Source organism: Mesocricetus auratus, unplaced genomic scaffold (assembly GCF_017639785.1).
Source record: "Mesocricetus auratus isolate SY011 unplaced genomic scaffold, BCM_Maur_2.0 Super-Scaffold_6730, whole genome shotgun sequence".
NCBI lineage: Eukaryota > Metazoa > Chordata > Mammalia > Rodentia > Cricetidae > Mesocricetus > Mesocricetus auratus.
In genome coordinates, this window is record NW_024429184.1 from 48,554,240 (window position 1) to 48,580,038 (window position 25,799).

The window sequence follows — 25,799 nt, forward strand, 5'->3', positions numbered from 1 at the left end:
TCAGGCAGTGGTGGCAAATGCCTTTAATCCCAGCACTTGGGAAGCAGAGGCAGGCAGATCTCAGTGAGTTCGAGGTTAGCCTAGTCTACAAGAGAGTTCCAGGACAGCCAGGACTGTCACACAGAGAAACCCTGTCTTGGAAAAAAAAAAATTAGGCGAGACTGAGAAACCAAAGAACATACATGGAGATGTTCTTCCTGGACTTTCAACTAGAAATGCCACCATAACAGCTTCTGGAGGGCTTCACTACTCATTCCTGCTAAACACTGTAAATGTCCAGACTGATTATGTTTGCCATTTGTCTGTTTTTTCTACCTATGTGGTTTAAAGTGCAACCTGGGCATTATCTCTAGATGATTACAACAACAATGTTCCACAAGTAGCATTCAGCAAACTAGTGCAGATAGTTGCCATGGCTTGCCAAGAAATACCAGTTAGTCTAACGCCCACAGCTTTAACCACCAAATAAAATACACTAACAGGACTGGAGTTGGGCAGAGCACATGATGGGAGCTGGCCTTGAGAAAGCATCCATAGCCTGCTTATTGGCACGTGCCTTTAGTTCCAGTACTTGGTAGACAAAGGCAGGCAGATCTCTAAATTCAAGGCCAGCCTAAGTTCAGGACAACCAGGTTATATGTAGGGCCACCCTGTCTTGAAAACAATACAAAAAAAGGGAGAGTAGGAAAAAAAGCCTCGAGTACTGAGAGTGAGGTGCTTTCCTCCATGGGCACTACACTTCCACACTGGATGTCAACAGAGCCAGCGGTATAACATGGAACATGAGTTCATGGTGCAGGCTCTGGGCTAGAAAGACACTTCCTCCCAATGTCCTTTGCATTTGGAGTGCTCAGTGCTCTCTACTTTTGGTATTTAGCTGAGCTGCTAGGCCAACAGGAGTAAGTCCACTCATCATAGTGTTTAATATTTAAAATGGCAGTAGCTTTAATGTGCTGTATAAAATGCCTTATCAATCACAAGCAAAAGGATAAGATCCTTTGACAATTTCAAAAAACCCACTAATTATTTTGTGTGTGAATGTTCATATAAAAGTATGTATGTGTGTCAATAAAAATGCATTTGGAGGTCAAAGATCAATGTCAAGTGTCTCCCTCAACTGTTTATTCTCATTTTTGAAACACTGAACCTAGAGGTCATCAGTTTGGCTAGGCTGGACAGTCACTAAGTTCCAGGGTCTGTCTTTCTTTGCCAGTCCCCTTCCCCAACAGCTAGGGACACAGGCACTTTTTCACACGGGCGAACCAAACTGAGTTTCCCATGCTTCTTAAGAAGTAAGCACTTTATTGTACTGACCGAGAGCCATCCTTCCAGCCCCACCCCCATTTACTTTCTAAAACTACCAAGAACCTTCAATACACATTAAAAATCAACACAAACTACTGCAACATTTACAAAATTGCACTTAACTCTGATGGTATGGGTACCGTGTGGTTTCTGTCATTCTAACGTATCAGAAGCATTAAGTACTGTATTGCTTTAATAGTGCATGCAAAGGCTGGAGGACAGCTGACTGTATGGGGCAGACTTACATTGTTTTGGGCCTTGAAGGATCCAATCTGAACAAAAGTGGCAGATAACACTAACACAGGAAAAGCATGACACAAGAAGGCAGAGAAGACACCAAAGTATGTGATATACAAGGGAACTAATTGGAGAAAACAAACCCAACAGGATACTGGACAGGTTTTTAGAGGGTCTAACAGGCCAGGGTGCTAAATGGATGGATCAAAAGTTTGTACATGCAGTGTTAGGGAGCACTTCTAACACGTTGACAGTAACAGTTTCTTTTCACCCTTACCCTAATGTGTGTGTGTGTGGGGGGGTGCTTGAAAATAAAACACAAGAGGCGTGGGAAATGGGTAGGAAAAGAAAAACAAAACAGTGAAACACAAAGACAGTAAATTAGAGGATATGTACATCATGGAAGCCTGACGTGTTAGCAATGGGACATCTTTTCCCCCTCCCACCCGAGAAGCCAAGTATGAACTAAGAATGTTATCTTAAGGCTAGCTGATACACACGGTGCTCAATAACCCTACCGCCCTCACCTGTGCCCTGATATGCAGGGTTATTTTCCCTCCTTTTTCATGTCTATTATACTCAGCCCTGAAGCACCCAGTACCCACTGCTCATGACCACATACCACATGCTCTGGAATCTCATTCTACAGATTAATATGTGACTAAGGCTAGATCCTTAACTGTCTCCCCACCTATTATACAAATGATTGTCCCTACCTCATGGGGCTTTTCTGAGTATTGTTATATTTTTAAAGTACATTAATGTTCACTATTATTATTTCAGCACTTCTGTCTCCACGCACAGTATAACCCTTTCTAATCCTACATTTCCTATTTTTATTGTTACATTCCATAATGCCTTTTCCTAATTATGCCCAAACATATTAAATTGCCCCCTTGAATTCCTGTAGCTCTCATAGTAACAGATTGGCACAGTGCTGGGAAACAATATCAAATTTTGAAAGTTGGGTGTGGTAGATACACATCAATCTATATCCATAGCATTCAGGAGGCAAAGAAAGGCAGATAATAATTGAAAAGCCAATCTAGGCTATGTCAAGATGCTCTGTTTAAAAACAAATACGAAGGAATGCACACCTGAGGTAAATTTAGTACCTAGATCCATATGTGTAACCACATGTAAATAAGTTCAACTTCCTAAGCCTAGATTTCCACATAGCAGTAAACTAAATCTGGAAGGCACCACGTTTATTGTTTTTCATCTCAGACACAGAATATGTGGGAAAAAAATGTTCATCATGTCTTTTCTTTTGGATAAGGTAGTTTTAGAGCCTTGTAAGTTACATGTCAACAGTAACCTGTTACAAACAAAATGAGCATGATTGTTAAAGAACACTGTTAGAGATCAGCATGTCCAAAGCATAAAAAATTCTGTAACACAAATAATAAATGATCCAGAGACAGACATCGGGGTTCAAGCTTCAAGCTGAAGGTCAGAGAAGCAAAGCAGCCAAGTCACTAGCTCTTACCTCTACTAAGGCGAAATGGCAATCCTGTCTCCATGAATCCTCAGAGTACAATGCCTCCACCAAGCATCTGACTGCAATCCTAGACTGCTATGCTCTCTTCAATGTGGCTAGAGACTAATTCCCACATGAGATCCTTTGCTTCTTCCTTTTATACTTCGTATGAGCTATTTCGCTTTTAGACTGGATCAATAGTGTAGCTCAGTGTGGCCTTGAACTAACAGAGATCCATCTTCCTGTCCCCTGAATCACTCTTATCACCCCAGTCAGAGGGCCGCCTCTCTATGCTATTTACCCATTTGCTTCCAGAAGCCCATTTTCGCGAATGGCAAATGGAAGAAATAAGGATTTGGGTGGAGAACTTTGCCAATATGAACATTCATATAAATACTCTTGACTGGCGCCCTTTTTATTCACTGTCAAGTACATGGTAAGTGAAAAAAATGTAAACCACGAACTAATGTTCTGCATTCTTTGAGGATAGAAAATTGGTCATTTTTCTGCAAAAATCAACCAATCAAGCAGAAGAATATGTGAGCAACTAAAGAAAATTCTACATGCTTCCTCCTAAGCAGGGTCATAGAAAGGATACCAAAGGAAACACTTAGGGTGGGGTGCTTGGCTAACAGTCTGTAAGCATACTGGGCAGAAACCATTCTTCCCCAAATCTGACCCTCTTGACTAACATAGAACAGACTACAAATCAAGTGAAAATTAACACATGAAGTGGAGCCTACGGTGAATCTGAAGTACATGGCCACTGACATACTCTGCTGAAACCTCCTGTTTTTTAGTGTTTCACAAGAAACAGTTTAAAGGAGGAAATATTTGTATTGTGTAATTGTTTCCACTTGCCAATCAATCATAATGCAATTCTAGGTAAAAAGGTTGCTATCAGAGTCATTTTCAGAAGGTGGGTGAGTAGTATGATAATATATTACTTATGATTCTTGATTGCCTGAAGTATCAGAATGCAAAGTCAGCTACAGTACTTAGCTATAGAAGTCAGGTGGTGGTGGTACACACCTTTAATCCCAGGACTCAGGAGACAGGAACATGGATCTCTATTAGTTCAAGGCCACACTGAGCTATACAAAATTGACCCAGACTAAAAGAAAAATAGCTCACACAAAGGAGATCCCAGCATTTGGGATCACACACCTTTTATCCCAGGATTTGAGAGGTAGAAAAGAAAGACACAAAGGATTTCATGTGGGAATAGGTCTGCAGCCACACTGAGGCCAGAACAGCCCTTTCAGCCCGAGGCAGAGGTAAGATCTAGTGGCTTGGCTGCGTTACCTCTCTCATCTTCAGCTTGAAGACTGAACCCCAATACCTGTCTCTGGGTTTTATTACTTGAGTTACAGGAATGACAAGGAATAAGTATCCTATTAGACCCAAATAAACAAAGATAATGGTTTGATTTCTGGTTCCTTAGCCCTGTCCCTTTGGTCCTGAGACAAGACACATTACAGAGGCAGCAGACATGGTGCAGGGGGCGGTGACTTCAGGGTAGACAGGAAGCAGAGAGAATAACGCCTATGCATTCTACTTCTTCCTCCCCTTGTACTACACCTGGGTCCCAAGTCCCAAGCACTGCCACCTGATTTCAGGATGGATCTTCCCACCTAGATAATCCTTTCTGGAAATGCCCTCAAGCACACCCACAAGTGTGCTAAACCAGATCTTAGACACTCTCACTACACTGAGAGTTTAAAGGCAGCCTGGGCAATATCAATATCACATCCTGTCTCAAAACGCTCAAACCAATTAACTATCAAACAAAAAGTGAGTTCCTTTAAAAATGTTAGATGAGGGCTGGGCATGTAGTTCAGTTGGTAGGACACTTGTTTACCATGTACAGAGAGAGCCCTGGGTTTAGTTCAACACCACATAAAACTAAGCCTGGTGGTCTATACCTGTAATCTAGAACTTAGAAAATAGAAGCAGGAAGATCAGAACTTCGAAGATGTCTTTGGTCATATAAATTAGAGGACAGCCTGGGCTAAGTAATAAACACACACACAATCCTTACCCTATAGTTACTAATGTAATACACACTAGAACAAAGCTAGAACCCAGATGTTTTATCTCCCCATGATAAAATGCTCCCAGGGCAATAAAGTGCCTCTAATTAATATTTGCCTAATGTGATAGTATTATTTAATTGATTCTGTAATTGTTGGCATATCAAATATTTATGATGATACAAATAGTGAAATAGGATCTCAAAAATTATAAGGTTAATATTAGGTTGTACTTGTTAACATCCTTCTTAAACAACTGTAACCAGAGTTATACCAATCTGTCAGGGAATAGAAGGAGTAGGGTGGCTTATATTATACAGCAGTTTCTCTTTGAGACAGTCCACTAGTCTGTAGATTGCTTAATGCTAAGAAAGGATTTTCTCCTTTCTATTTTATTTTTATTGGTATCTGATTATTTTGTTTACATGTCTAAGTGGATATGTACACATATACACAACACCATTAAGCTATGAAATTAATAAATGTATAAATCCTTCAAAAGGCAGAGGTAGACACATCTCTGAGTTTGAGGTCAGCCTGTTCTACGTAGTAAGTTACGGGACAGACACTCTCTATAGTGAGACCCTGTCTGAAAACAAACAAAAACAAAACAACAAATAGAGGTATGAACCCATTCAAAGACCTGTAATCCAACCACCTCCTAAAGCTTCACCTCTGACCACCACTGCCCTGAGGACCAAGCCTCTAACACGAGATCTTGGGGGACATTTAAAATCCAAACCACAGTACATACTGCTGCACTTAAAGCCAGATTCTGACGACGGGTGTAGCTTAGTGGTAGAGTACATTTTTTGTACACCTTAAGCCCTCAGGATCCAAATAAATAAATAAATAAATAAATAAATAAATAAGCAAGCAAACAAGCAAACAGACTCTGAGACTAAAAATCTTAATTCAAGAGAACTTAAAACTGGGTGCGATGGCACAAGCCTGTATCAGTACTTGGGGTATAGAGTTCATGGGATATGAGTTCAAGTCCAGGCTCCATTACTGGCCTGGGATACATAAGACCCTGTCTCTAGAAAAAAAAGGAAGGAAGGAAGAAAGACAGACAGACAGTTTGAATTTCAGAAGAAGAAAGTGACACCAAAGTTATTTCTGTTTGGCTGATGTCTCTATCCTTGCCACAGATATGAGAAATGAAAATGAGGAATGTCAAGTATAAAATCACCCATGGCAGAGAAGAGGACATTGCTTTCGCCTTAATATGACTCAAACAAGAAGGGTCACTGGAGAAGTAAAGAAAGCACACTGATTCTGGATTAGATGTGGCAGTGGGCATGTGGACAGGGGCTTACCTTCTCCAGGCCTTGCTCTTCCCAGTGTGGAATCTAATAGTGACTCAGTATCTTCAAATATGCCCAACATTTGTCTCTTCAAGTCTGTGTCCTTTAATTCTAATGTAATTACAGTGAATATATAACATGTGTAGGAAGTGCTACTCAAGGACTCACAAGAAACTATTTATATCAGCAAAAAAAGAAGAAATGGTTGGAAAAGGATGATGAAGTCCAGTCTCCATTCCCATCAGCCACTATGAAAAAAGGTGTAAAAATGTACATTTTTTATGTATCGAAAAACCAAAAAAAGGCTGGGCTTTGGTGGCTCACGCCTTTAATACCAGCACTTAGGAGGTAGAGGCAGGGAGAGCTCTGTGAGTTCGAGGCCAGACTGGTCTACAGAGCGAGTTCCAGGACAGCCTCCAAAACAATACAGAGAAACCCTGTCTCAAAAAAAAAAAAAAAAAAAAAAGGCTCCATTTCTTCCTTTCTTAGCTGGGTATTGGGCCCATTGTGCTGGATAAGATCAGAATTTCATTTGTCATATAGTGCCTCTCTAGTTCATAGTGAGCAGTGACATAAAAATCCCTTTTTGGCCTGATGGTCTTACATGCTAGGATTCCAGCATTCAGGAAGCTGAAGCAGGAGGAGGTGAGTTAAGGCCAACCTGGGACCTTATCCCAAAATAAGCAAACAAATTCCTTCAGTTTAAAGCTAAAACAACTACTACTTTCATTTTCAAAGTTTGAAAAATATTCATTTCATGACTGATTACCATATACATCGCAGCTGTTTTTTAACTTTCTGGCAAATCCTTTTATATTTCCCAGTCATAAATATTTAATAATATTATTATTCATTCAATACCTATTAATCAAATTACTATGGATCACCTGTCTTGTGACAGGCACTATTCTGAGTTGTTGGGGAACTAACACTGACCAAAGCAGCCCCTTGCACTAATGTGATTACACTCTACAGGTGAAATTAACAGTGTGTTACATGGAAGTAAACACTAAGGAGAAAGTGAAGCAGGAAAGGAAAATAAGTATTGTAGGTATACTGCACCTTCCAGATGTTTTACAGACTCCTTTTGACAATACCATCAGGAAGTATGTGTAGATTTTCACTTCTTTAGAAAAAATAATGATCCCAAGCCTGGCCGTGGTGGCACACCCATTTAATCTCAGTACTTGGGAGGGACTCAGGAGAGTTTCCATGAGTTTGAGACCACTCTGGTCTACAGAGCAAGTTCTAAGTGTACAGAGAGAAATCCTATCTTGACCCCCGCCCCACCAAAAAAAAGATGCCTAGCTGGATGGAAATGGACTTCCACTCCTTTTCACACACATATGAAATGATGCTTTATGTTCCCGCAAAGCAACAATGTGGGTGCAGTTTAAAGAGACATCCTACTACTTTAGTGTTTGTTTTGATTTGCTGTTTTTTTTCTTTCTTTCTTCAAGTCCTCCCACTCCTTTGCAACTATGAATTTTAACATTCAGTGATTGTCACCTTAATGTCCATAGTAATCGTAAAACAAAAGCATCATTACAAAAGCAATGAAGGACTTGGGTGTGGTTGCTTGGACAGGTAATCCCAGCACTTGATGTTTGGAGGAGGAACTGAAGGTCATCCTTGTCTACACTGCCAGTTCCACTAGGCTACAAAGACTCTTATCTAAAGAAAGAAAAGAAAAAGAGGAAAAAAAGAAAAAGCCAGGTAGTGATGGTACTCACCTTTAATCCCAGGATGTGGGAGGCAGAGGACAGCCAGGGCTATACCGAGAAGCCCTGTGTGGAAAAACCAAAAAAAGGAAGGAAGAGAGAAGGAAGCAAGCAAGCCAAGGAAAACTTGGGCAAAGCAAAAGAAAACACTACGGTAGTAGAAGGACACTTTAAACTGCACTCACTGTTGCTTTGCTAATTTCTACAGGAGCATGCCATAATGCATCTGTTTCATAAGATGCTATTTCAAAATAGTTTACTAAGATGACTGTAATAGTCCTTCCTCATGGAGAAACTACTAGTATGCTATCTACCTAATACAGTTTGTTAAGTGTGACCACAATATTGACTAATTTTCATGTCTTTTTAAAGGTTATGATTCCGTTTAGTTAAGCTGTTATATATAAAAGGAATGAGAAGCCTCTCCAAAATAAGGGGGAAAAAAATCCCAGCATCCCATTCCCAGCCATCTTCAAATACATTTAAACCAGCACATAACATAGCTACAGCTACAATTTACACATAGTTATCAGAGTCTTATCAAAATGTATATATAATAAGTTCACTTGGTTATCAGTATGAGAAATCTAGTATTAAATAAAATCTACGATAAGTGATTATTTAAACTCTTTCTTGATAGTTCTTAACAAATCTTTTTTACATGTCTTCTTCCCCATTCATTTCTGTTTTAACCTAGACATCAGTTCCTACGAGACAAATTTAAGAACATAAAGGAAAACTCTAGAAGGAAGTTAGACTGCAAGATAAAGGTAACAGAAAAGACTTGACAGCAAAGGCTTGGACTTAGAGAGCCCAAGAACTAATGGATGTGGTATTGATTCTTACTAAAAGATCCATCACAGAGCTCATGCTCTGACACAGAATAGAGCCTTATTATGAATATTTAAAGATCAAAATACCATGAAATCATTTTACATAGCCAACATTTTCTTTCTTAACTTGGCCGCCAAGCATACTTATACCATTGATGAGAGAAATTTTCAGAAAAGAGGTAGTTCAACAATAACAGATAAAACCCAGGGACAGCAATAGAATATTTCAAGAAACACCATGTACAAAAGCACAGAGAATAGACAGGGCCCAGGAACAATATGAACCTGAGCCCAAACAGATGGTGCAGAAGGAACTGCATTGTAAAGAATGTTCATAAATTTTTTAATTTTACATGTTTATTCCAGTGCTGAGGGACTGAGCACAAGGCCTCCAGTCCCATAAAATATCTTAAAATAGGTAATTGTTAGCTTTCTTACATGTAGTTATTTTATAGATCACGGTCTACAATTGTTCACAGTTCTAAGTAAAATCGGAAGATATGTTCAATTAGCAACATGCCTTTAGAAGCGGTGAATACTTTTGTTCCCCGAATTCTAGAACCTAAGCTTTTTGGGGCTAGATCAGAAGAGATTCTGAAAGAGAATATTTCATTCTTTACTGTGCCAGGCATCTTTTAATCTGTGAAAGTCAGAAATTCAGTTTTGCCTCAGCAAGAGAGCTTCTGCATGGTCCTGTTGCCAAAAAGAACTACCTCTGTAAAGAATCCTCATAACGGCAGAAAAAGAATAAAAATAAAAGGCCTTGAAAGGAGGTTTTTTTTTTTTTTTTTTTGGTTTTACGGGACAGGGTTTCTCTGTATTGTTGAAAAGGAGATTAATCCTGAGAATCCATTAACGTCACGACAACTATCGAATGCCATCTCTTCTCAGTTCCTTTTTCCTAAGCTTCGCTGCTTCCCTCTACCTATGTTCTAGGCCTGAACAGCTTTTATTTGGATGTAACTGGCTGACAAGACACGTGGGAGTATATGTAGTTTATCATTGTTTGTTTACCAGACACTTTGCTGAATGCTTTACAAGAAATTTACTTAACCCTCACAACAGCTCTATGACATAGCAGTGTTGTAGCTATTTTACAAATGCAGAAAAATGCCTTAAAGGGTTATGTATTCTACTCAAACGTTAGGCAGCTAACACAGAAAATACTTGAAACTACACAGATAACTTACCTATGAAATCATGTCTGTTTACATTTGTAAATCTTAGGCTATAAAACCCTCCAGACCTGGATCACTATCTAACGCTATCATTTGGCACACATACAGTTACGATATTAAGCCAATCCCAGTTTGCTGAAGAATGAAAAAGATAATAGTACCATTTAAACTGTGAGCTAACATATATAAAAACTGTCTGGCACAGTGGCTGTGGATCACTGCGGTCCATTCCTATTTTTAACTCCGTCCTACCCTCTGTTTGATTATCCGGAGGCGGCCACCAACGAGTGACAGAGAAGCACAAGCTGCATTAGGCCAAGTGCATTAGGTCCAGCGCTAACGGTCACTCTGCTCCGTCAAGTTTCTGACTGAAAAACAAATGCCACTGCCCTTCCTCCACGGCCAGGGTGCAGTGAGCCCGAAGCACTGGGCAGACTTTCGACGCCAGCACAGGTGCAGGGACTCCGAGGACTTCACGCAGTCCTGACTTTGCACCGAATTCGGTATCACCTTTTCCCAAACCATGCAGCCTCTCCTCCACCGTTCCCCCACACGACCGGTTCGTCTGGTTCACCAATCTCTGGCTGCTGAGCGGGGCTGAGATTTCGGAGAATGTAACCCTTCGCCCCACCCTGCCCTTCCCCCGGGCCCCGCGGTCCATCCAGGTGCGCGAGCTGCAGGCCCAGGAGGCGCTCGCGGCCCAAGGCTGACCCCGAGCCTCGAGCCTCGACTGGCCGCGGACCCGGCACGCGCCCCTCGGGAGCCCCAAGGGTGGGCACCGGAAGCCCGCGGAGCACTTCCAGCGCCCGGGCCCGGCGCGAAGCCTGCGGGCCCTGACTCTCTCCGCCAGAACCAGCCCGCTCCCCTGAAAGCTGCAGGCGTGGGCTGGGCCACACAGCTCCTGAGCTGGGAGAAGTCACGCACTCACGGGCGAGGTCGCCGAGGAAGCCGAGTGAGCGTGGAGACCCAGCAGACAGCACCGCAAGGTGGCCAGGACAGCGGGGGCTTCACAGGAACAGGAGGGCGGGCCCGCACAGGGGCGGGGCGCGTGGGCGGGGTCCTGGAGCGGCTCCCGGCGAAGGCGGGGTTCGTGGGTGGGACCAAGATTAAGTTTTGCTTTTGGTAGTGAACGCGTTCCCCACCCCTTTTCACTCCAGTTGTCTTGGCTGAGCTTCTGCCCGCGATGTTTTAGGACTTCTTACAAAATCCATAGTTGACTTTAGGCATTAAGATACCAGAGCTGGGGGGCTTGGAGGTTAAGAGCACTTGCTCTTGCAGAGTTCCCAGTTTGTGGCTCACAAACATCTGGAACTCCAGAGGACTTGATGTCCTCTTCTGACCTCCAAGGAGAGCAGGCATGTGTATATATACATGTAGGCAAAGTATTAATATGTGTGTAAAAGAAAACAGATCCAGACGAGAAGTTCTTGAAATACCAAGTCTCTCTCTCTCTTTTTTTTTTTTTTCTTTTTTCTTTTGGTTTTCGAGACAGGGTTTCTCTGTAGGTTTGAAGACTGTCCTGGAACTCTCTTTGAAGAACAAGCTGGCCTGGAACTCGCAGAAATCCGCCTGCCGCTGCCTTCTGAGTCTGGGATTAAAGGCGTGCGCCACCACCGCCAGGCGAAATTCCAAGTCTTAGCCATCCTTCTATACAGTGGTTTCAGTGTGCACATTCCCTGAGTCATTTTACGTGCTTGATTCATTTAAGCATCACAAAAGCCTTGTTTGCTATGTGTCTAGTGCCATGCATCGTTTCATAAGTGAGAAAGGTACAAGCAGTTAACAAAATGTGGCCGGTAAGTAGCTGTTCTATTTCATTTGCCTAAAGTCATCAGGCTGTACTAATCTCAAAAAACCTATGGGTACTCAATGTCACATCTTCTACTGCTCTAATTCTCTCAGCCAGGACCAGCCCACTCTGGTCAAGAATTGGATAAAACTTCTGCTCAAGAATGGGATAAAAATAAACAAAACAAAAGAGCAGTAGCTACCACAGACCTGGCAAAAGTTAGTTCACTTAAATTGATGAGAAAAAGTGGTTGGGAGGGAGTGCTCAATAGAAATGGTCAAAGAATGGAATGTACATGATATATATGCAACCAGAGGAGAAACGCAATCTCAGTCTTCCCCAGCAGTGAACCCTGGAAGTAATGACGAGCCCGGAAAGCCATTCCCACTCTGCAATAGTGGCAGGAGTATCATGGGACTAACCAACCACTTTCTGTTTGGATTTAAGTTCCACTTCACAAGCTGAAACTCATACCTGGCACCTTTATCAGGTCAAGAACTATGGCTGGATAGGCCATAGGCCATAGGAGGGAACCTGATACTGCTAAATGTTCAGAGTATTAAACCAACTCCTAGTGACTTACTGTTAAACCCATGGATGAATGCGGCTCTCAGCTCTCAGCAGTGACTAACACAGATTCCCACCAACAGCCGGAGCACAGAGAATAAGAGACTAGAAAAGTTCAGCCCTAAATGGGACAACTGTATCATACCCTCGAGGAAAGTGTTTTCTGGGCCATTTCACATGTGAACTCACAGCATGCAAAAGACCTGCAGGAGCTCCGGTTAGGCACAACCTCAGCAATGGAGACCGGCAATGGCTGAAGGCCTGGGAGATGGAGTTGGTTTCTTTTAAGGGAGTTGCCCCTGGTAGGTCTACAATCAACACAGAAGGACCCAGTATAAAATGTAAATTAGATCTGACCTAGTCACACAAAGAAAACCTTCAAAATTCTTAGTGTCAATGAGAAACTATAGTGCTGGCCACCCACCTGTCACCGATCTTTATCTCTTACTTCCTCCTTGCTGGCTGGTCATGAAAATTTCCATTTGCCTTTCCAGAGCAGGACTTTGCATGTTTATTTCACTCTCCACAAAATGCTTTGTCCCCAAGGATCTTCATGACTCGCTTCTATGGGTATTAATTCAAAAGTTTGGAGTGAGTTTTCTCTGGTCATTATCCAATTTAGGATTGTAATGTTTGGCCGGGGTAGTTGTGCAGTTAGAAAGTACTGAATGCCTAGCTTGAACAAGGCTCTGTGTTCAATACTTAACACTGAAAGGGAAAAAAATTAAATGAAATTGTAATGGCTCACAGAAATATACTTATAGTTCTTCCTCACTCATCTTCCTAGTTAGCATTTATTGCCATCTAATATTTTACAACTGTTTTTACTTTTCTTGGCACTAGAAGAGTAGGAGGCACATTACATGAATAAAAAAATGAGCAAATTTTTTGAAAAAAGGAGGACATGACACTCCTAGCTCCTGGTCATGGGTGGAGGAGAAGGTTTATTGTAGCTATGATAAGGCTGTGAAGAGCACAGCCAGAGGCATTTGAAAGTGTCCAGACTGAACTGGGCCTTGAGGGATGGGGAATGTGGGCCAGCAAGAGAGCAAAAGAGAAAAACCAGGAGTCAAGAGGCCAGGAGCAAACCAGAAGACCAAGAAAGAGGTGTAGTCAATATGGCTGGATTCTACAGGGAAGAAAAGCTGGGCTATAGTGTTTAGGGTACCAGGACAGGTATGCCAGGGAGGATGACCCTGTAACAGAGTCTGCTTTGGTATGTTAAATAGACACCTCAGTTAGTCATTTGTCTGGGGTTTGAGACCTAACATTATATGTACGTGGTACATATTTATTGAATGAATGGAAAAATTGGGTCATACCTTATTGTACATGAAAAATCAGAGTCATTGAAATTACAGTACAATGAAAGCATATGTTACCAATTCCTCCAAAATATACTCCAGACAAACAAATAATCACAAAAGTAAAAGTGAATTTATGAATTAGTAAAGTGAAAATATATTTAGGAGGAATCAAGAGATGTTTCTGTAAGGAAGTAACATACTGAGAATGGAAAGAAAAATTGAAATTAGCCAGATAAGAAAGTTTGATCATATGCGGACAGGAAGAAGGTTTGAGGTCGTGGAGCATGAAGAAATATTGGCAAAGGAAACATCATGTAGTGAAGGCTTCAGCTCACTGCAGGATCAAAAGGACACTGAGACAGAAACTTACTTAGGTACATGCAGTGTAGTGGGGGGAGGAGAGGGGTCAGGGAATGAAGCCAAAAAGACATGAAAAAGATAGCAGATAGTGTATTTTCTGTGTGCTGGGATAACATACCAATGACAAACTTGAGAAGGAGAATACATTTCTGATCTGCCTTTTATTTCCTTTTCTTACAGGGCCAGGGCCTCACACATTAGCACTCTACCACCAAGCTGCAGGATCAATTCTTCAAGTCTGTTTCTTAAGCACACCCATGCATGCTAGGAATTATAGCACATGTGTGCAAGGTCCTGGGTTCAAAACCATGTACAAAAGTAATCCTATCTTGCCAACAATAGGACAAAAATCTCATCAAAAGTCTCAGTATGCAACAGAATGCAAAGGATTTATCACATAAGATTTCTGTGCCCCCTACCAAAAGAAAAAACATGACTGGAGTTGACTCAAGGAAAATACGTAGTGCAAGAAACTGAATCTAGCATCCCATTCAGGTGAGACAAGCACTCTACCATAAGCTATATCCCCAGTCTCTAAACTTATGGTGCCTAACAATGGAAAACCGAGTAAGGCAGCCAGAAAAATTTAAGATGCTGAGCAAATCTGAATTTCAGATACACAAGTTTTTCAGTGTAAGTATGGCCAATCAAATATATTATTGGTGAGTGTAGGAATGAACCCCACAAAGCTATCTGCCCATGAAGGCGGGGACATGTAAACTGACACTGGTAGATATAAAAGGAAGTGAAAGGAAAAGGAACCTCCCTTTTCTCCTGGAAGCCAGCCACGCTTCTAACTCCTGGTTTGTGCGACTCTCTGTCTCTCTGGTAAATAAATATATTGTTTTCCTTATAGCATCGAATATCTTTGATATCTGGTGTCAGAAGTGGGATGAGGCCATGCATGCAGCTGGGTTACGGAGCCCTAGCCTAACAAGCACAAAGCCCTGGGTTTATTCACAAGAACAAGAACAACACACACACACACACACACACACACACAGAGAGAGAGAGAGAGAGAGAGAGAGAGAGAGAGAGAGAGAGAGAGAGAGAAACCAGAATTCACTGTAGCTGAGACATCAGAAATGGAATTTCAGCATGAACATGGCTTCCAATGGTTTCTAAACATATTACTTAGCAATATTTAACTAAGCCAGCAATAGAGATATGTAAAAGTAGTTCCTTCTATGGAAATGACTAGGATTCAATAGAAGTTGAGAAGGTTATACATATTTTTTATAGTTTCTTTTTTATTACTTTAATTTTAAATACATATTTTCAATATAATGTATTTTTACCATTTTTTACCATATGAAAGTTGACGAAATGATGTTGTGGCATATATACATGGGTATGTTATTATCATAAAATTACAGTTGATCTTACAGACAACTAGAGACCAATACAATAAAGTTTGGAATAAAAACTAGAATGTGGGACTGAAGAGATTGCTTAGCGGTTACCCCTTATAACTCCAGTTCCAACTCCAAAGATTCTCATCATCTCTCTCTGTCTCTGTCTCTGTCTCTGTCTTTGTCTCTCTCTCTCTCTCTCTCTCAAAAACAAATCAAACAGAACGTGTCTTGTAGATTTGTCACAGTTTATTGAAATCTTGCAGGCCAACGTCTCCTTTGTCACTGACATGAGCATGTTATAATAGAAAAAGCAACGTCTTATATCTTTGCAGCTGGGGGACTTGGCTTGAACATCAGTTTTATCCATTTTTTCATGGACATGAGTTACTCTGGGGAATTCAAAACCGTGCTGATGAGCACTTCTCATTCATAAAATTCAGATGCTATCTATACCTAATGATGATTCAAAGAGACAATTTAATGACATCATGATTAAATGGCATGAAAGGTCTCAATGCCACATAGCACCTTTAGCAAACAGGCATCTAAACAGTCTAATGCAGTAGATGTAAGTTAAATTATAATTTCATTTTTTTGCCATTTCTAGGATATAACCACTCAGAAAAGCACTGGGATATATATCTATCTGTATTGCTTAAATAAGGGGTTCTAAGAGTCATATCCTATATTTCAGGCTAGACTCATATTCACTAAGTAGCCCAGGCTATTCTTAAATTCAAGGCAATAGTGCTGGGATTACAACAACTAATAGATTTCACCCAACCAATTATATAGCTGAGGATGGTCTTGAACTCCTTGGTTATGCGTCCACCTCCCTAGTGCTGCATTATAGGCATGTGCTACCATTCCACTCCAGTCTTATGCAATGCCGGGAATTGAACCCAGGACTTCATGCAAGCTAGGCAAACACTCTGAAAGTCTGGTTATGGTAAGGGCCCTCCTCTTCCTAGTGTCTGTTGACTCAGACCCGGTGGGGCTTTGCTTTCCTTCCCTTTCCTGTCAGCTCCCCAGATTTAGTTTCCACTCTTCTCTGTATGTGGGACAAGTTAATTCATTCAAGCATTTATTTTCAAACAGGACCCTAAGTGCCAGGATTCACTTTCCTTTTGAGACTTTCGAGACTCACAGAAAAACTGCTTTTAATCACCAGACATTATTGGGTCTACTCCAGAACTTGCAGCTCTGCTCTGTTAATTTACACTTTGGCCAAAGGTAGGAATGCTCCGGCAAAAGTTACCACAGCAGCCAGCTCTCAGCGGAGGGCTCTGTCGCTCGCAGGAGCTGGCTGCGCGCATGCGGCTCCCCATCCCCTAGTTATTTCCGGTCCCTGGAACCCTGGAGGCCCGGAAGTTGCGGGCGTGGCGGAGGTGCGGGCGGGGACGCCGTCTGAGAGCCGTGTTCCCGACGGGCCGGTGCGCTGTCAGTCATGCTGTCCTCGCGGCTGTGGCGCCTTCTCCCTCTGCGGCGCGGAGCCCACGGCAGCGTCTGTCCGCTGGCGAGGCCCCGGGGCAGCCGTGGCCACTGTGGTGCCCGGGGATCCCTGGGCTCCGAGGTAACCCGCTGTCCTGGGCCTGCCCCGTCCTTGGCGGGCCGTCGGGGGTGACCCCATCGCAGGTCCGGGGGTCCCCGCAGCCCGGCTGTGGACGCCCGCGGAGCAGCCGCCTCGTCAGCCTCCTCAGAGACAGCTGGGCTTGGGGCAGAGGTGTGCGCCCTCCCTGCCCTTCCTGTCCGAAAACCCCACAGGAAGGTGACAGAAAGTCGCTCTCTTTCTGCCAAGCCAGCAGCTACTAGAGAGTCCCTGGCAGGAAGGTCGCAAAGGCAAGGTCGGCTAGGATAGCGGGCCAGTTCGAGGCTAGTCTGGGCAAGTCAGTGAGCCTCTGTCCGGAAATAAATAGTTAAAAAAGAAGAAAGAAAGAAGCTCAGTGTTACAGCCCTTACCCAGCCCCTGTAGGCAAAATGCTTGTGATGTAACTTTGAATTTTTTCAATAAATAAGAGAATTTATTTTTTTAAAGTAATTATCCTTGAGTTTCTTGATTTCTATATATGTTAAAGCTGCCTGTAATTTTTTAAATTATCTCAGTTCTGATATTTTTATTAGATTGGCATGACCATTTTTATTTTTGAAAAGGCATGGCATCAGTCTTTAAAATATATTAACTATTTAGTTATTTTAAGCCCTAAAATAAATTCTTATTATTTGTGATGTGTGTAAGGCAGGAATCTAGGTTAATCTGGCTCAATTGGCTGTCTAGAGTAAGATCTCTCATGAGGTTAAGTCTGGCTTCCAGCTGTTGAGGCCTCATTTAAAAATCTCAGGATTTTGTTTTGTTTTGTGGTTTGTTTGCTTATTTTGACAGGGTCTCCCTAATGGCTAAGGCTGGCATTGAATTTAATGTGTAGCCCAGGTGATTTTCTTGCCTTAGCCTTCTGAATGCTAGTATTTAAATGTGAAGATTACCGACAACTTACCTTCCTTCTTACTTTTTAAAAAAAAATTATGTGTAGGGGTGTTTTTCCTACATGTATGTCTTTGAACCTAATGCATGCCTAGTGCAGGTGGAGGCCAGAAGAGGGCATCGGATCCCCTAGGAACTGTAATTATTATTAATGGTTGTTAGCCACCCCATGGCTGCTGGGAATTGAACCTGGGTCCTCAGGAAGAGCCCAGTGCTCTTGGCCAATGAGCTATCTCTTCAGCCTCTTTTTGTTTGTTTTATTTTGAAAACACAGTTTCTGAGTTCTGAGGCTAGAAGGAGGAAGTTCTGCGTCCACGTTCGCCTGTGGCAGTAGGCAGATATTTTCACCACAAAGCTTCAGTTGCCAGAGATACTGCAACTGACTTTTCTTTCCTCAGGGCAGACAGGGGTCAAAGAGGGTAGCTGAGAGTATCAATTTTGTGGTCTTCCAACCACTTACTCTTGGAAAATAAGGAGGACAGTACAACCACAGTGTATGTAAAAGAAAAATATCACACAAGGGGTAAAATGCCCTCTTATGGGGGGCGGTGGTTCGAGACAGGGTTTTTCTATGTAGCTTTAGCTGTCCTGGAATTAGCTCTGTAGACCGGGCTAGCCTGGAACTCACAGAGATTCACCTGCCTCTGCCCCCCAAGTGCTGGGATTAAAGGTGTGCACTACGATGGCCTTCCATAAATTGCCTCTGACAACCACATTCAGAAAACCTTACAGAAGCTACTTGATCCTCTGACCCACTGCCGATAGAGCTGAGTCCCCAAAATTGTTCTCTGACCTCTATATGTAGTCATCTGGATTCACATCATACAGTAATAAGTACAAAATTTAAAAACCTTATGAACTGTTTTATTTCTGATTTTAGTGTAAGGGTATAGGAAATCAAATAAGGCATTTAAAACTAGGAAGTCATTTCAATAGGTTCTCATGGAAAAAAGAACAGTGTTTGGTCAGATTGGATATAAGAATGGTGTAGGAGAAATGTGGCTTGAGTTTTAGTGGGAATGTAAGTAAGTAGATGAATTCAAAGAGTTTTATTACAATTTCAGAGTAGAGGTTAGGAGAAACCCTGTCTCCTCAAAACAACAAAACCGAAAGAACAGCCAAGGAGAATTCTTTAGTTTTTAGCTGAAACAGCCTAACCAATGGCGGTACTACTTAGATTCTAGATATTTAGGTACTACCTTTGAGGGGTAAAGGGCAAGTGAGCTATAATTTGGATTGTATTAAGAGGGCCAAGTTGACATATGGATAGGCACATAGCTCAGTAGGTCTGCCAGTTACCTTTTGAACTTTTAGCATGTAATGATTTGTTTTTGAGAGAGTCTCTCTTTGTAGTGCTGGCTGACCCACCACAATGGGCTCATATATAATTGTATTTCAGCCATGGTAAAATATTCAAAATTTCTAATATTACACCAAGAAGGAGGCCTTGTATCCATCACAGGGGGATTCTAATGTTTAAGAGGAAGATACACTGGCAATAGTAACACAGAAAGGGGGAGGAATTGTAACATAGTCCTTTCCATCTAATGATTTTTTTTTATTTTGGCTTTAAAGTTGGTCAAATTAATATTAATGAAAAATATTCTGAGAGCATATTTCTTTTATGTAAGAAATGGTTTTAAAAATTGTAATTACATTTTACTTTATGTGGATGTATGCTAGAGTGTATATGTGGGGGTCAGTGGAAAATTTGTGGGAATCTGTTTTTTTCCTTTCATCCTGTGGTCCCCAGGGATTGAATTCAAGTCATAAGGCTGTGGTAGCGGGTGCCTTTATTTACTGAGTCATCTCTGTGGCTCCCTCAAAGTATTTTTGTTGTTTAAGAACTCATTATAAAATACATTACATCTTACTTTAGAAGTACAAGGTGAAATGGCATATTCTAGCTGTCGGATACATTCTTAAAGTTATCAGTGTCTTAGAGGTGTCCTGGGTCTTTGATTTTTCATCATAGAAATATTATTTTTATCTACTTTCTCAGAGATAACTAAGGATTGCTTGATATTAATTAGACTGATAAGAACTCAGCAGATGAACTCTCAGGTCAGTTTGTGAATTTACAGTGAGAAATATAGTCACTCAATGGTGATATATCTACCTTCTAAGAAAGTTGTGTATTGCTTCACAAAAAGTTGAGCATTCTAAATGTGACGTTTTTCTCAAATTACAGTAGTAAATACAACTTTTCTACTGTGTCATTACCTGTGGATTAGTAGGATACTAATACTTAATGTTAAAAATCTTAGTCTTCCCACTAGCATCACCCTTTATACACCTGGCATACCTGGGATACCTTCTCCCTACTCCAACTTTTCTTCTCCCCCCCCCCTTTTTTTTTGACAAGATCTTGTGGGTCCCAGGTATGTAGCCAAGGGTGACTTGAACTCCTGATCCTGGGCTACCAGAAACACTGTCTCAAAAAGACATAATCTATGGGTTCAAGAGAAAATGGTAACTAGAAAGTGAAACAGGGAAACAGGATGGAGAACTTTTTGAAAGAGTTGGGAATGGAGACTGAAATTAGATTTAAAATCAAGAGGAAGTGTGTTTAATTTTTTTTCAGTACTGAGATAAACACAGATCTCACAAGTACTTTGTCACTGAGGCACATATCTGGCCCAATGTTATTTTCAGAAGAAAAAAAAAATTAGCTGGAACCTTGTAATCCCATCTCTGGAGGCAGGGACAGGAGGACCAGGAAGATATTCAAGTCCAGCTTGGGCTATAAAGTAGGATCCTGTCTCCAAAAGATTGAAAAAAAATACAGGCTGCTTTTTAATAAAGGTAGCAGTTTGTTTTTATTTTGATCAAATGATTTGACAGAAAGGAGAAAATGATACTGTGTCAAAGTAATGGAAGAGAGAAAGACTTGTAGGACAGTGATATATGTTTGTTCTTGTAACTTGTCAAAATAATCTGGTGGTGGTCATAAATTAAAGTCTGTTTGTATATTTTGTTGTTTGAGATTGGGCCTCAGTTTTACTTGCTATGGAGGTGGGAAAAATGGATATGTGTTGTTTGGTTTGCAAATTCTTCATGATTTCTGCGTTTCATAATTTTAATATATTATTTTCTCTAGGTAATAGGAAACACAAGACCTTTCAAGAGAGGCCTTTTGTTCTCAGCCTTGTCTTATTTGGGTTTTGAAACCTATCAAGTCATTTCTCAGGCTGCCGTGGTTCATGCCACAGCCAAAGGTAAGAATAAGCTAAAGATCTTGGAAGATTTATTTTGTGGGTGGGAGAATGTGTAACTCTATATTGTTATGCCATAGGCTGATGTTGTGGCTTCCTCTTTGACTCTCCAACTTTACTATTATTGTTTGTTTTATATATATGGATGTTATGTCTGTATATATCTGCACACCAGAAGAAGGAGCCCGATTCTGTAGGGGTATAGTTATAGACTGTTGTGTGCCATCATGGGTGTACTGGGAATTGAACCCAGGAATTCTGGAAGAACAGCCAGTACTCTTAACTGCTGAGCCATCTCTCCAACCACCCCCTCCAACAGTGACAAAGTTGCTGAACCTGGAGCTCTGCTCCTCAGTGCTGGGATAACAGATGTGTACTGCCACAATCAGCTTTTTATATGGGTGCTAGGGATCTAAACTAAGATCTCCATGCTCATAGCATGTTCTTTATTCTCTCAGTCAGCCTACTAATTTTATAAGTTTCCTCATTAGCTTATTTTTGAATGCATAAAGAAACTAATAGTATTGTATGTTCTTCCTTGTCATTTTATATATATATATATATGTGTGTGTATGTGTGTATACATATACATACATACATAACATACATTGTATGTGCTTGTGGGGGTGCCACAGCATGGTAGCAGAAGTCAGTGGACAACCATTGAGAATTCTTTCCTTCTACTGTTTGGGGCCAGGGGATCTATCTTAACTTGTCAATCTTGGTGGGAAATCCCTTTATCCACTAAGCAATCTCACTATCCCTCTTTGTAGGACTCTTGAGCTAATTTGTTTGTTTGTTTGTTTGTTTTTGCATTTTGAAAAGTTTGAAGGTGTATTGTGTGTAGAATAAAACATGATAGAAAAAGACAATTAATGGCCAACAAACAAAAACTCTAGAGGTATATATAGTAGAGGTTTTGTCGACTTCTTTAGAATGACAAAATGATTCTTTTACTTCTTTAGTGCCAAGGTGTTATACTCTTGATATAATAAAGCAGGTATCCCTCTAGTCTAGAATTTGGAGAGGAGAATATTTTATTTATAAATAGAATGCAGCTTGGTATCAAAGATCAGATAACTGATTAAAAATGGGAAAATTCTATTTCATTTCTTCTTGGATATAACATAGATGAGTAAACACTTTAAGGCTTGCCCATTAAAAAAATGTATCTCATTAAGCCAGTTTATATAGCAAGGGGCAAACTTTTAGTATATAAGAAAAATACCACTTCAATCTATGAATTGATTCTTTTGTAACTCTAAAGAAGAATGTGATAGAGGAAGGTAAGTATTTAATATTGAACTGATATTTCTTTTAAAGTTCGCTTGAGATTATCATTATAAACTAGTTTTCAGGGCTAGGCATGATGATATATGCAGATCTCTGTGAGTTCCTGGCCAACCTGATCTATATAGTAAGTTCAGGACAACCAGAGCTATATAGCAAAACAAAACAACAAAAACCAGGAACACAAACAAAAAACTCTAGTTGTCTATTTCATTTATATGCGGCTATCTTGTCCTTAAGAGAAAGAATATTTGAGACCTGATGTGGTATACACCTCTTTAGTCCTAGTACTCAGGAGACAGAAGCAGATGGATCTTTGTGAGTTCAAGGCCAACCTGGTCTATCTAATGACTTCCAGGTCAAACGTGGTTACACAGTGAGACTCTGTCTAGGGAAAAAAAAATCTCTATATTTGTTACATTAAAAATATGTTTTCAGGAGATAGGCCTTCTTGAGGCCCATGAGCTTTGTGCATGTGTTGTAGCAGGGGTGAAGGTATATGGGAGGATATGTCTTCTGAGAGGCAATCAGCAGCTGGGATGTAGGAATCCTACATATAAATTACTAGTATTACAATTGGATGGGATTTATTCATTCATTCACTCATCCTTCCCCCACCCTTGCAGTACATACATATTTTGGTGGACAGCTAATTCAGTTTTTTACTTTATGATTGTGTACATGTTTTTTTTTTTGCAGCAGGGGGTAGGGAGTGTTGTTCTTTTTTTTTTAGGACAGGTTCTTACTCTGCAGCCCTGGCTGGCCTAGAACTCTGTATATAGAAGAGCCTGCCCATGCCCAACTAATTCAGCTTTAAAAAAAAAAAATTATCAGGGCATGATGTTGCCCACCAAAAAATCCCAGCACTCAAGAGGTGGAGGCAGGAAGTTCTCTTTCACTTTCAGGCCAGCCAAGTTACTAGTTAAGACACTGTCTCAAATTAATTAAACAAACTAAAAAACAAAAACAAAACAGTGGATCCCATAGTAAGGTATTTACAAGGATATGGAAATTAGGGGCAACACAGCAATGGTGCTTTGTCTTTTAGATGAATGTGAATTTAAAAAGTGCATTGTTTACAAACTCCTGTAGAGTATTTAAACAAATGCTGCATGCTTGGACTTAGGTTTGATACATGCTGCCTTTCCAGCATCCTAGAGACTGACTCAACATTCTGGACCTCGTAAGATTCATTTCCTTTTTCTTTTTTGGTTTAAAACCAGCTTGGGCTTCTTAGGAAACCACCTAAAACAACAACAACAACAACAACAAAACCAAGAGGAATAAAAAGATTCTTGTACTTGGTAATAAATAATGTTTATTATTATTATTTTTTAATAATCAGTACAATCCCTGGCAGATAGTTATTTGACCTTGGTTCTGAGTTCAATCCCCAGTACTACTAATAAAATTACTATCATTCCGTCACATTTTCCAGTTTAATGTAACAGGGTAGGAACCAACAATAAAAGTTGGCCAAGGAAATCCAGTATGTTTGATAAATTAATTCATTTCTAAATAATTCACAAGAAGGATAAAATATGGACTAACACTAAGTTAAAGTGGAAATTATTAGCCTTAACGGTGTTTGTTAACATTAGAGGAATAAAGCATCTAACTTAAGATACTAGGAGAAGACTATCAGAACACTCAAATTAGTAAAAAGAAGGAAATAACAAAAAATAAACAGAAATTGATGTGATGGTCTGGAAAAGTTGGGATGATTCTTTTTAACAGCTTAATAAAATATGGATCACTCAGGTAGGAAACATGGAATAAACTATTCAGGTAGTAAATCTCAGAAGTAGTAATATAATGAGCAAAAATATATTTTTTTGGTGGGACATTCAAGCAAGCACAGACTGCATAAGCATAAAAAGGCTGCCTTAAAGACAAAACCTGGTACATGATTATCTTGTTAGAGCCCATCCCCTATGGTGGAATGCTATGCTCAACCTTAATGCATGGGAGAGGGGCTTGGCCCTGCCTCGGTCTATTGTTCCAGACTATGTTGACTGCTCCTAAGGAATGAACTGGGAGTGGTATGAGGGGGAGGTGAAAGGGGCAGGAGGACAGGTGGGAGGGAGAACTGTGGTTGGATTGTAAAATGCAATTTAAAAGAATAAATTTAAAAGAGAAAAAAAAAAGAGATGGAAATATAATCTCCACACTTGAGAGGCTGAGCCAGGAGGATCTAGTATTTGAGGCGCCTGGGTTACACAGAGAGACTTTGTCTGAAAATTCAAATGAAAGAACTGGGTATGTAGCACAGTGGTATTGAGCTTGCCTAGCACTGCAAGGCCTTGGGTTGCTCCCCAGTACTATTAGAACAAACCAAAACAGCAAAATAAGACTAAAAAAATAGAAAGCAATAAAATGAGCATCAGTAATCAAGTTCAGAGGTATATTCCATAGGACAGTGATTAACTTCAGATATTTTATCTTCTTTTATATTTTGAAGTGGAGATTTACTATGTAGCTCTGACTGGACCAGAACTCAGTATGTATGTACACCAGGGAGGCCTCAAACTCACAGTGGTCCAACTGCTTCTACCTCCCAAGTTGTGTAAAGGCAGGACACCCCGCCTAACTTTCAATATTGTTAAATACAATATACAGGTAAAAAAAAAATAAGGGTAACTGTTTTATCCAGTGTTCTGTTGTCATGAAGAGACACCATGAACATAGTAACTCTTATAATAGAAAGCATTTAATTGTAGCTCAATTACAGTTTCAGAGGTTTAGCCCATTCTCATTATGGCAGGCAACATGGCAGCATGCAGGCCAACTTGGTGCTAGAGAGGTAGCTTGAGACTTCTACATCTGGGTCTGCAGGGAGCAGGAAGAGAGAGACACTAGGACCTAGCTTGAGTTTTTGAACCTTCAAAACCCACCCCCATTGACACTTCCTCCAATAAGGCTGTTATCTCCTAATCATTTGAAATAGGGCCACTCCCTGTTGACTAAGAATTCAAATATATGGGCCTGTGGGGAGCATTCTTATTCATTTCACCATAGATGACTGAAGAAAGAACAGATATAGAATATATTCAAAGCCAGTAGAGAAGAAAGAAAATGAAAATCTATTCCATACACCTTTGGGCAGGAAATAAGAAACAAAAACATCAGTGTTGCTAGTCTCTAAATTGGCTTCCTCTTAGATACCTGCCCACTTCCTGAGATGCCTGCCCTTGTGTAGTCCTCTTCTGTAATGAACTGGCTGGACTTTGTGGCTAGTTTCAGTCCTATGGCATATTGGCACAAATGATAATATGTTACTTCATACCTATTAGGGATTGTTTCCTGGGCCTCATAATACCAATTTCTTTTTCTCTGTTTTATC

General features: G+C 40.7%; 2 protein-coding genes across 9 annotated transcripts in view; one reads left to right on the forward strand and one right to left on the reverse strand.

Moving 5' to 3' along the window:
- Positions 1 to 11,161, reverse strand: part of Cpne3 (copine 3) — a 46,343-nt gene extending 35,182 nt beyond the window's left edge. For 2 of the 8 annotated variants that reach the window (XM_040741351.1, XM_005066811.4), the window contains exon 1: positions 11,023 to 11,161. The gene's annotated coding sequence lies outside the window, so the exon portion shown is untranslated. Of the gene's footprint in view, positions 1 to 8,095; positions 8,130 to 10,346; positions 10,481 to 11,018 lie in introns of those variants that run through there. The other 6 variants (XM_040741357.1, XM_021225284.2, XM_013110975.3 and 3 more) reach the window with 5 other exon arrangements.
- A 5,678-nt stretch (positions 11,162 to 16,839) lies between these two features.
- Rmdn1 (regulator of microtubule dynamics 1) overlaps positions 16,840 to 25,799 on the forward strand; it is a 32,915-nt gene continuing 23,955 nt past the window's right edge. Inside the window, exons 1-2 of the mRNA XM_013110940.3 lie at positions 16,840 to 17,045; positions 21,052 to 21,169. Of these exons, the coding sequence (XP_012966394.1) occupies positions 16,920 to 17,045; positions 21,052 to 21,169 (244 nt within the window). The 5' untranslated portion in view covers positions 16,840 to 16,919. The remainder of the gene's footprint in view (positions 17,046 to 21,051; positions 21,170 to 25,799) is intronic.